This window comes from Gallus gallus, chromosome 3, assembly GCF_016699485.2.
Source record: "Gallus gallus isolate bGalGal1 chromosome 3, bGalGal1.mat.broiler.GRCg7b, whole genome shotgun sequence".
NCBI classification, from domain to species: Eukaryota; Metazoa; Chordata; class Aves; order Galliformes; family Phasianidae; genus Gallus; species Gallus gallus.
The window spans coordinates 64453902-64466551 of NC_052534.1; the positions used below are offsets into that span (position 1 = coordinate 64453902).

A 12650-nucleotide genomic window follows, 5' to 3' on the forward strand; every position below is an offset into this window, starting at 1 on the left:
TGTTTCAGTCAGTATGAGTTACGAGGAGGAAAGGATATGCTTAGAAGGCAGAGACATTTATGTGAATCTGTGAACTTGTTCCCTGTAGTGAAAGAGTTTCCATCTTCTCTTTCTTCAGGCCTTGAAATGTGTTCTAATGTTATTTCATCCCATTTCACTCAGTAGTACTTATGCTAGAGAGAAAAAAAAAAAAAAGGAAACACTGTGATTACTCATCCAAATTAAATTCATTTTTGATATTGAAAGTATGAATCAATAAGGAAGATTTCTGAAAAACTGTAATTGAAATTTCCTTTCTACAGGTTCAGCATTTGTCCTTCTTAGTGAAAACTGGTATATTCAAAACTTTCCATTTCCATTATCTGTTTAATGTTACTTGGTCAAAAAAAAAAAAAAAAAGAGGATAAATTCTACCAGTTCTTAGGCTATTCAATGGTTGTAGGAATGAAAAATCCTCTCTCTAGTAAAAGATCACGTTCTGCTTTATCACAATTATTGCAACTTTTTAATACTCTCCACATAGTACAGTAGCTCTAAACTGTATGAGAAGGTACTGGAAAAAAAATGCTGAGGGTGTGTATCTTATCCTTACCACTTGACACTTTTTAATGGCAAGCTAGCACAAGGGGAAGGAGAAACTGGAGGAGGCTAAAGGAAGATCAGTAGTATGATGCTTTTCTTGCCTTAGTATGAAGATTGTGAGCTGATGAGCTGATGCCCACATTTTGAGGGATAAATTCCCTCCTTTCCCAAACACCTTGTTTTGCTTTCCCAGATGAATTCTAAGTGCTTGATTTATGTGAGTTTTAGTCACAGTGACAAATGCAAGAAGCTGTAGTTAACATTTAAGAGACATAATGCAAAAGCAAGAGAAATAGAAAAGTGCCAAATGATGAGCTCCGTGACTTGTTTTCTCAGTCACTATGTTTGATTCCCACATAAATTCAAAAATATTTATGCAGTGCACGAAGACAAATATTTGTTGGTCAGCAGATGACCCCTGCTGGTGTGTAAAACAAAAATAATCTAAGCCAACTCATTGATAAATTCAATTTTAAAAAATATCCTATTTATTATTTCTTCAGTCTTCTTTGTGTATAGTTTCCTATGATTTGTACTTCACTTTGATTGCCACATTACTCCATAAACACTCTCTCAACAATCTGCTTATCAAAGCTTTAAATATTACTATCTTATACTTCTCCTCATTATCAACTGCACATCATTCATTTATCAATAGGACCTTCTCTTCTTTGCTATCTGTGTCCAAAAATCTTCTTCTGATCATTTTAAAACAATATTCTGGTTGTTTTTCTGTCTCCCTGTCAGTTTATTTGGAATAGGTGAGTATAGCAACAGCTTCTGGGTTCAGCTCTTCTGGAAAATTTGTTATGTTATCAAATTCAAACTTCTATCAGTGGTGGTATCATTGTCAGTTACATTATTTGTTTTGTTTGCTTGTTTGTTTGTTTGTTTTGTTTTTCCATCTTCTCCCATTTAATTTAACCAGTGAAATAAGATTTTTATTTAGTCGCTGAAATTTTAGTTCATTTAGTTAGTGATGTGGTGTAGTGACATGTAGGGGCATAATTGTTTCCTTCTCACAGATGTCCATCTATTTCATTGCCACTGAGTTTATGTCTTGAAAAATTCTGGAAGTCCTGAATTTCATTTTTTGAAATATCATGGGATCTCTGCCTCTTAAAATCAAACTTAAGCCATAAATCTTCTTCAATCTAATTGGCATCTACTGTGATGAGACTCATTTTGCTCTCTTTCCTTTTGTTCTGCTGGATTGCCATTTCAGGTCCTTTATAGCCACTGAAGTGAATGATGCTGTTGCTTGATTTTGTCAGCACAGTATCCCTTAACACGTTCCTTTCACTTAAATACATATCTGACAAGTCTTGGTAAGTCTTTTGATTTTACTCATATTTTCCATCTTTAATTGGAACTTAATTTGGCCTTGACCTAACTTGACCCTAAAACTAACTTGTGGAGTTCTTAAAAAATTTACTCTATTTGGCCAGCTTGTGCAATGTTTTCCTTTACCCACAATCACCTCGCCAAGAAGAGTGCATCTGTTTTTCTGTTGGTGTTATCATTATAGTTCTACATGGTCTTCTTCCCTATCTTCTCTTTGCAATTCATTCAACAACCACCTTCTTTTCACCTGTATTCCTCCATGGCAAATGGGGTTGGATGATGAATTCATATCAGTATACTAAATGAAGCTTATTAATTTAACATAACTATATTAATCTAACAAGTTAGATCAGCTGTTCATCTGCAATTCACAAAGTAGCTTACCTATTTTTTTTCCTGTACATGATATTGCATACAGTTGCATTTCTAGAAATTACAAGTTCTATGTTGTGAATTATGGTGTTCTTATGCATTGCAGATTATCTCTTGGGTATCCAGGAAGTGACTTTCCTCCTGTATTTGCATATTTAATTAGATTGCTCAGGAATGGTATTTGTGATGTAAGCCCACTGGACTGTGCAGCAGTATACTGTTGTCTCCTTTGGTAGAAGGTTCCACATTCAACATCAGTTCTGCCTGGTGCTTCCCCAAGCCTCATCCTGCTGCTCAGAAGCTGGTGTGTCAGTTCAGTCATGGTCCATAACAGGCAGTAAAATCCCAAAACTAAAACCGTTATTTGCTTCAAATAACTGCTAAAGTCTTGTCGCTTTGTATTACATTTTATCTTGCCTTCCAGCTTCTTATTAAGTTTAAAAGTGCATATTCCCTATGGTAAACTTTGTGCAGCCTACAGTGTGTCCCAGAATTTTCATTTCTTCCGTCCTAAAGTGTTGATGTGTTAGTCTTCAGCAACATTTTTGCCTTAGGGACCTTCACCTTAATCACATTCTGGTCGCATTAACCCCAAGGCCTAAACAGTTCTGTCCTCTCCTCTGTCTCTGTATATCTATGGCAAGATGTAGCCATTTCTGAAGCTGAAATACAATTTTTTCTAAATTTAGTTTTATGAAAACAACTAAAGTCTGAGGAAGGTGTTATATTAGCCAGAACCTCACAAGAATAATAATTCCTCCTTGGACTTTAAATTAGATGCTGAATGTGATAACAAAAATTACGTAAGCAAACAAATAATGTTGCATATGCATTTCCAGTGAGTGTTCAATACCTGTTATTCTGTCAAAAAGTTTTCAGTACGTGGAAATACATTCAAGTACATACACAGTGCAAACGCGATTGTTCATTTTTTTCTCTTCTTGCACTGAATTTTACTGCACGCCTGAATATGGAGGGAATAAGACCTTGTGGAATCTACTTCCTAAAATAGCTTGTCTTTGATTTTGTCTTTAATTTGATTTCATTATGGCCTGGTGACCTTCACAGCTTCAAGGAGACCTGCAGGCAGGAATTAACAGGAGTCTGAGAGTATGCATGAGGGAGGACATGCTGCCAACACTTTAGTTCCGTGTAGAGAGGTCTGTATATGCTTTGTGAGAAAGGAAGTTCAGAACCAACAATTATAACACTGACATGATACTATTACTTAGAAAGAGCAGCACTGAAGGATTTTAACCTGGAAAACTATGAAAGTTTTGTATCATTGTTATTATGATTTCTTTCCCACCTCCTCTTTTAATTAAATAATTAAGAGAATAAACAGCAGTTGTGTATTAGCACAAACAGTATATGCACATTTTTCTTAATAAGATTCAGCTAAAAATATACTAAAAAAAAAGATAAAAGTTTATCACATAGTTAGGGCACTAGACAGGAACACAGACATCTCAAATTGAATTCCACTAGTACTGTAGGTTTTCTCTGTGACCTTGAACAAATCACTTAATCTCTCTCTACCTTTGTTCTTTATTTATTTTTAAAGTATGATACTTATTCTGTCTTAATATTGCAAATTCCTTTTACTCTGTTTTATGTGATTCTTGTTATAATAAGCATCTTACCTAAAAATTCTTATTATAGACCTTTGTATATCTATGTGAAAAGCAGGTTGTTCTGTATGTATACAGCCATGACCTGGCTGTATAAAGAGTTACTACTGCTTCTAGCACACTGGAAGTGTCACAGACTCAGCCAGACTCAAGGCTTCAGTGCTGCAAGGTAGAGATGATGGGCTGGACTTACAAAAGCTTTCTCTGTAGCAGTAAGTAAAATGTGCTCAGAACTGACTATTTTACCGTCCTGATGACAACCATGATGGAATGACTTATATCCATACCGTACATCTCACCTAGCACTAATGCAGGAAGGCTACAGGCATACTGACTTTTGGGGCTGTACAGTCTTAGGCTTGTGCTGGTTCCGAAAGTGTATAGTAGGGTCTTGTGAGAGTTTCCTGGGCCAAAAACTTAACAGCATGGGCAGGGCAAATAAACATTTGCAGCCTCTGTTTATCAGTGGACACCCATATCTGTCACATCTTGTACGAATACTAACCACCCTGCTTCTGTATACAAATGTGTGCTTGTAATAATCTCTCTGACTTGATGTAAGTCCAAGGGTTGGGGAAAAAAAGAAAGTGAGCTTTACTAGCATTAAAACATTAGAGTCTTGACATAAAAAAAAAGACTCAAAATAAATACAGTTAAAATTCAGAAGGAAAAACAAAACTAAACTAAACTAAAACAAACAACAAAAGACAGTTTCAACAGAAACTGCTCCATAATACATACATAATACATTAAATATTCCCTGGTCTAGGCAGTGAGAATATGAATGAGTTTATTTTGGTTTTATATATCGAGAAAATCAATTTGGTGATTAAAGCATTAATTTGACTGATAGGACATAAAGATGTAGAGCTATTGGAGTGTGAGAGGAGGGGCCACAAAGGCACTCAGAGGGCTGGAGCATCTCTGTTATGTAGGAAGGCTGAGTGAGCTGGACTTCTTTATCATGGAGAAGAGAAGGCTCCAGTGTGACCTTGTTGCAGCCTTCCAGTACATGAAGGGAGTTTATAAGCAAAAGGGGGATGAACTTTTTACATGAGATAGTGAGTGATAGGACAAGGGGGAATGGCTTTAAACTAAAAGAGGATAGATTTAGGCTGGTTGTCAGGAAGAAGCTCTACTCAGAGGGTGGTAAGGCCCCGGCACAGTCTGCCACAAGAAGCTGTGATGCCCCATCCCTGGAGGGGTCCATGCCCAGGTTGAATAGGGCCCTAGACAGCCTGAGCTGGAGGGTGGCAGCCCTAATCATGGCAGAGGGTTGGAATGATAGCAGGCTTAGGGATGAAAGAGAAAATAGAAACTCAGTGGGGAATAATGACAGCTACTCTAATGTGGAAAGATCAGTGCTGGGAAGGAAAGACTGGTGAGCTGCAGATCTAGCCCGTCATCTGAACTCTTCCTCACAGCTCAAAAATTAATGTCTTTTGTTTATAAAAGGTATACACTTCCTTTTTCAGGAAGGAAGCTGCCTGCAGCTTCATACTGAGGTGTCTCTGCTGTAACAAGAAGATGGAAAGTCCTTAGAGTAAGAACTGCTCTGCAACAGTCAAAATATCAGCATGTTAACAGGGTTGTTTTCATCAAAAATTCAAATCATATCACTCTATGAGATATTATGAAGAAAATTTACTCTCTCTCAAGCAAACTATATTGATTTAGTAGTCTCTGGCACATATCATAAAAGGAAACATAAGTCCATGCTTGTTGCTGCAATCTGGAGATGAGTATGGGTATGCATAGCTCAAGTTTGCATCAGGCCTTGAAATTAAAGCCAGTACTGGTGTCAGTCAGATGTGGTGTTTAAGTAACTCTCCACAGAGCAGCTTAAATTGACACATTAAGAGACCTGATAAGATACATCACACATTTACCTTTGTACTACTGTTAAAAAAATGTCCTTGTGTCCATCTCAGCTGCACGCTTCACAGATCTGCCACCAGAAGCTTGCTGGCACAGACTGGGAAAGACACTGATTTTTGTCCAGCTCACTCTCTAAAAATATAATAGAAGCACAGTAAGCAGGTCCCACACACTGTGGGCGCAAGATCTGCAAGCCCAGTGTCTGATCTTATTACAAGTCTACAAAGCCAAGCCCTTCAGTGTAGCTTTTAGACAACTCTAATGTATGGAGCTGAATCTTACTTTCAGAATTATCTCTCCAGCCCAGATACACTGCCTGGTGTTGCCATGTGGGAAACAGAAAGACTAGTAAACAAAGTTTTAACTACTAATTTTATAGTTTGCAAAGATTTTTGGCAATGTGACTCAGTCATCTGCAACTGATGGAGGGCATGTTACTAAACATTACACTGCATATTGCTTACTGATGAGAGCTTTATGTGTTCTTCTCTCTGCAGATTGAAGAAGTCCTGAAGATTGATGGAGGGCCATGCTATTCAAACAGCAGGTGTTGCTAAGACAGAAGCTCTTTGTGCTGGGCAGCCTTGCTATTGGAAGTCTCCTATATCTAGTTGCCAGAGTTGGGAGCTTGGATAGGTAAGTTGTTCAGTATCCACTCTCTTAATTGCAAATGAACTCAGATTGCGTGAGCTTTTCTTTAGGGGATCTATTTCTTTTTTCATTTTTTAGCTTCTATTCATTCACAGAAAGACCAACCACTCTACTACTGACTTTCATTATTCTTTCCTTCCCTCTGTAGAATAGGAAAACAAAGTTGCAGGTCATCCCTGTCAAAGTATTTCTATCTGTCCATTGGTATTCTAAGCACACTGACACTTACTTTCAGAGAAGAAATAAAACAACATCCAGTAAAAATATCATTAGAGTAGCTCATTTTTTGTCTCTGCGCATCTGTACGTTGACCTCTACTTTCAGCAAAACAGTTTTGATATATTTATACATCATCTTCCTAAATTTATGAGCAAGCAATTAATGTGCTACAGTGGCAGTTAAAATTAAGTATGAGTCTGCAGAGTAGCTCATCAAGTTTTAAATACTATTTCATTTGAAAGATTGCTGCAGGGCTTGAGAATTTTACATTAATTAGCCAGTATCTTCTGGAGTTGAAAGTGCCAAATAAAAAGGTAGTCTCTGCAAGTGATTTCCTGGGAAGCAGTAGAAAATCCAGGAGAGGAAATCAAAAAGTATTTGACACTTTTGATCAGGTTGAATTTTGACTGGTTATTGACAGTGTGACAGTGGTGCTACTTGCAATGACCATGCTTTTTCTGCCACCTTCACAATGGTCCAGGATTGCTCTGATAGGTCCTATACAAAGGGTAGAAAAGATTGTTTTGAAAGAATGAACGAATGAAGACATCAGGATTTCCAGAACTGGTAAATAGCTTTTGAGTGCTAATGTTGCTTTAGTGGTCTTCTTTTAAATGATGGAAAATATTAGTTGAGTTCAAAACTATGACACTACAATATCTAGCATCCACTGTACTCCATCTCAGGTCAATGGCTGCCTTCTTCAGTTGCATAACCCAATTTCAGAAGAAGAGGGGGGACCATGTTGTCTACTAGGACTAAATGGATTGCAAATTAGGCCCCAAGATTTATAGTTTTCTTCCCCTGGTGGTCAAAGCATCTCTGATACTTCAGAGGTGAAAACTTCACTATGACTACAGAGATTCTGGAAATGGACTCAGAATTCCTTATTAGTCCCTGAAACAACATGTTTTATACAGGGAGGCATAAAATCTAATTAACCTTATGCTATTATCTACGCTTGCACATCTTCAGAATTTACTGATGGCCATAAAATTATCTTGCCACAATATTTGACTCACTGACCTCCTGTGGCACTGAATTCTACCATTTTCATATATAATGCTGCTGGAAGTAAAACCCTGTTTCATTTTCTTCCATTACCCAATGTGTAAAATACCACACTGCCAAAAAAGAAGTCCTTTATTTGGACTCATTATGAAAAAAAAGAGAGAAAGCATAGAATGAATGAAAAAGAGCGAATATATAGAAAGCATGAGACAGATGAACAGACTGAAAATATTCTGCCACACTATGACCCAAGCTAAACTTGAACAAGAGAGCTGGGTATTTCTCATTGCAGGAAATGTCTCATGAATTATTTGAGTTCCCTTAGGAAATTAGCAATAGCTTATCTGATTCACCGAGTCATAAGCTGAGTACCTCCCTCCAGAAGAGGCTCCTGTCCTTCAGATCACAGATGAACAGAGCTACTTCATCTGTAGAAGCTCAGCCAAAGTTTATCCCTAACAATTCTGAGAAAATTTGTGTGAGTCTTCAAGATGTTTAACTTTCTCATTGGAATTGTGGGGAGCCTCCGTACCCAATTTTGATGTTTTGAACTCCTGGAACCAGACTTGTAACATTTTATCACTATGACATCTGCTTTGGAAGCAAATTAGCAACTATTCTGGATCAGGAGAGAAAGTGCACGCAGCATCACTATTTGTTGTTAAGATTGCCCAGCCATCTTCTAGCTGCTTAGCTCCTTGGCAGGAACATTTTTCTGAGATGAACTGCTCTACACTGGATTTTCTCAGGAATAAGACACAGAAAAGCAAAAATATTAACATAGTAAATAGCTGCATCTCAGGATTCAGCTACCAAGATGTGACAGTCTGTTTAATCTTAAGAAAGTCAAGATCTTTTATAGGACATTTCTATTGTTTGGAGAGAAGAAAGGGGAAAGGGTAATGGTATGTAAAATGTTGAGGAAGGACTTTAAAGAACATCCAATCCTTCTCTTAGGCTAGAGGATATCTTGAGTATTTGTTTACTTCTAAAGGAAACAACTCTGTTTGACAAGCTGTTGTGCTATACTGAAGGCAGTGCTATCTTTTTTGAGGAAAAGAGATAAAATTAGTTGAGATGCATCTGGAACTGCTGTTGTGGAACATTTTTGCTTGAAAACAAATCACAAATACACAGAAGGAGAGGGAAGAGAAGAACTTAGAGAGGGATTGCAGCTTCTGTTTTATATGCTCGTAACTGTCACCTCCTTACTGCAGAATGACATTTAACAATCCCACCACAGCCTGACTGAATTGTACCACTGTCAAGTTAAGACACTATTTTCAGATGTTTTGTTTGCTGTGTTGGTTGGTTTGGTTTGGTTCTTTTTTTATTGCCAAGTTTGAGTCAATGTTGCAATAATGAAATTTTTGAGACCAAATCAGGCTCTTGGTAGACAGCAGAAAGCAAAGAGAAAAGAGTGTAAACTTGAGAAAAGAGATGACAACAGGAACTCACTTGTCCTCACACTCTGTCATTAGTATGCAGGACTCAGATAAAGCTCATGTGAACCCAGCAAACTCATCCAGGATGTTTCTTCAGATCTGTCTGGGCAGAGTATATCTCAGCATTCAGATAGTGAAGAAAACAGTTATTGGGTCAGCCGGGGGCTTACCTTTTTACTTTGTCCCAGCCGTCCATTGTCCTTGCATCAGTGTAAAATTAGAGACTCCAACAGGCAGTGATGGATGGAAGGGCCAAAAAGAAATAAATGATTCTGTTCTGAAAGAAGGGTTTGAATAATATACAGTAAATGAATGAGGGGCCACATACTGAGGAAACAGAATAAATACTGAATACCTAAACAGCTATTAATGAGCATTGCCCATCTGGTATACCGTCTGAGGCAGGGGTCCTGTGAAAAATAATAGCATGTGGTCATGTAATTTAAAAACAGTATCATAATATATATGCACAGCAAGCTCATATTAAAATTGCCTAGGCAACCTTTGTTCTTACATGTCTTTAATTTTGGAGATCATGGCTCTGCAAATTTATTGATTTTTTTTGTGTTGGACTTTGGAAGCTGTCTCTACATACCTGTTTCATCTTCACTGTAATATTGGTTTTTTTAATGACCAAAGTACTGTTTGGGAGTGAAAGTAAGGGCTTATTCAAGGATTTGTTGTTGCAAATTTAAACACTTTTCTTACTGAATCACTTCTTACATTCATTAACATGAAATATGAGAAGGAAGAACTAGAATAGTGGAAAACATGCAAAATAATTGAAGGTGAACACAAAAGAATAACGCAAACATCATGCAGGAGCAATAGAGAAAAATGATTAAACCACAAGGGAGGTTCATTGAGAAGAAACACAAGTGATGATAAGAAATACATAAAAAAGATAGCTGTAGTGATGCAATAAATGTGTTTTTGAAAATTTGTCTTACTGTTCTTTGTGTGTGTCTGTTGATCATATCTGTTTCAGAATCCTGGTCTTTCTGATTCTGTCCCAGGATTAATACTGGGTATACTCTTAACAGGATGGAAAATATTGAGGGGTGATGTCTGGAAGGCTGTTTTTAACCCCTTTTGCTCCTCTTCAATAAAAGAGCTAACGCTGGATCAGCAGTTACTAAAGGCAACACAATGGGAAGTAACAGAAAATAACAGACTAGAATAGAGCAAGTGTTGGAAAGATTGGACATAGATGAACTAGATTCTAAGATCAAAATGTCCAAATAAAACTCATCTTAGAATGCTTTAAAAGATGCTTAAGCAATCTCAAAGCAATCAGTAATGTGAGAGGTGAGGTAAGGTTCAAGAAGCTCAGAGAGTAGTAATAGGCATTCCTTTGAGCAGAACAGTAGAGAAAGGGGATACTCAGCCAGAACACAGTGAAATAACAGAATGAATAAACAAACTATTTACACTAATTACTAATCTCTGACAGAATAAAATACAAGTTGAAGACACCACATTGTGGAAGGTTTCTATGAGCATTGTGAACTTACCTTAAGAGCTGCCCTCTGTTTACAAATATCTTTTCCATTGATTGCAGACTGCAGCCCCTCTGCCCCATCGATGGTCGATTTGGACCCCGCAGCCAGGATGAAATCCCGCTGCGAGCTCTGCAGTTCAAGCGAGGGCTACTCCATGAGTTCCGTAAGGGCAATGCCACGAAGGAGCAAATACGACTGCACAATCTGGTCCAGCAGCTTCCCAAGGCCATCATCATTGGGGTGCGGAAAGGAGGCACACGTGCACTGTTAGAGATGCTGAATCTTCACCCTGCAGTGGTCAAAGCTTCTCAAGAGATTCATTTCTTTGACAACGATGAGAACTATGCCAAGGGGACTGAGTGGTACCGGAAAAAAATGCCTTTTTCTTACCCTCATCAAATAACAATTGAGAAAAGCCCCGCATATTTTATCACTGAGGAAGTACCTGAAAGGATTTACAAAATGAACTCGTCTATCAAATTATTGATCATTGTCAGGGAACCCACCACAAGAGCTATTTCTGATTACACTCAGGTGCTGGAAGGCAAGGAAAGAAAGAACAAAACTTACTACAAATTTGAAAAGCTGGCTATTGATCCTAATACCTGTGAAGTGAACACTAAGTATAAGGCAGTGAGAACCAGCATCTACACAAAACACCTGGAGAGATGGTTAAAATATTTCCCAATTGAGCAGTTTCATATTGTAGATGGAGACCGGCTCATCACAGAACCACTGCCAGAACTCCAGCTGGTTGAGAAGTTCCTAAATCTTCCTCCGAGGATAAGTCAGTACAATTTATACTTCAATGCCACCAGAGGGTTTTATTGCTTGCGATTTAACATTGTCTTTAATAAGTGCCTGGCAGGTAGCAAGGGACGCATTCATCCAGAGGTGGACACCTCTGTCATTACCAAATTGCGCAAGTTCTTTCATCCTTTTAATCAAAAATTTTACCAGATCACTGGGAGGACATTTAACTGGCCCTGACCTAAACTTCATACAACGTTTTCAGATGCATCTGAGACATGCAGTAATGTCTCTGCTAAAATATGCACTTTTCACAGACATGTTATCAAAGTAACATTTTTCATGCATACGTGTACATATGCAGTGTGTGACCAAATATACAGTGGGATCAATTTTTTCTACAGAATAGTAACTAGCGTTAATTTACCGTCCACATAGTTGCATCTTTTAAGATATGCTAACAAAGAACAAAGAGGTACTAAAGGAAATAAAGTCAGACACCATTAAAAGGGTCAGTGTTCCTCTTGCTTGAAGTGTTTATGTGACATACTTATTGATCTAATCAGAATGTTAGTTTATGTCATACAAATTCATGTCAAAAGTCTGTGAAGCTGTGAGAAAGCATAATATTCAGACTATATTTGGTATGTGTATTGCTGAAGGAATACTGACACTTTAAATACCATGCTGAATTTTTACAATGAGAGTGGATAGTACTATTTTCTTATGATTTGAAATTAATATCTCATAAAACTGCATTGGTTCGGAGTTCCTGTGGTGAGTTTGCACTATTGTTTTATTGTATGGACCATAGTGTCACTTGTAGCATGTCAATCATGTGTCAAAAAAAAGTCAAATAACTTTTTCTTCTATGATTGAGTGTCGGCAAAGACAAACATCATGTACATAGTGTACAATGTTTGTAAATACTGGTTTCACACTAAGTAATTCTATTTTGTAAACTGAATATGGCTATTTAATTTATTGTGAAAATTAAATTTATTGTGGTATTTAAAAATGGAATGGATTAAAATTACCTATATGCACAACTGTTATTCACCTTTCTTTTATGTATATCAACACAGCTCCTTAGACTGAACAAGTCATGTTCATGTTTGTGCAAGAGTTGCGTGTGGAAACTTGGTTTCTGAACAGTTGAGATAACTGATATAGGAGGTGAAGATGAGTTTATTAAAAAACTCAACCATCTGGGGATATGGTGTTATATGCAGCTCAAAGAACATTACTGCTGTTCTGTTACAGCA

The 12650-nt window shown here is 37.5% G+C and overlaps 1 protein-coding gene across 8 annotated transcripts in view; it reads left to right on the forward strand.

Annotated features, from left to right (window-relative positions):
- HS3ST5 (heparan sulfate-glucosamine 3-sulfotransferase 5) overlaps positions 1–12440 on the forward strand; it is a 197352-nt gene extending 184912 nt beyond the window's left edge. For all 8 annotated transcript variants that reach the window (XM_046939027.1, XM_004940296.5, XM_046939026.1 and 5 more), the window contains 2 exons: positions 6305–6443; positions 10695–12440. In XM_046939027.1, coding sequence (XP_046794983.1) covers positions 6337–6443; positions 10695–11625 — 1038 coding nt within the window. In that variant the 5' untranslated portion in view covers positions 6305–6336 and the 3' untranslated portion in view covers positions 11626–12440. The remainder of the gene's footprint in view (positions 1–6304; positions 6444–10694) is intronic.
- Positions 12441–12650: the final 210 nt, after the last annotated feature.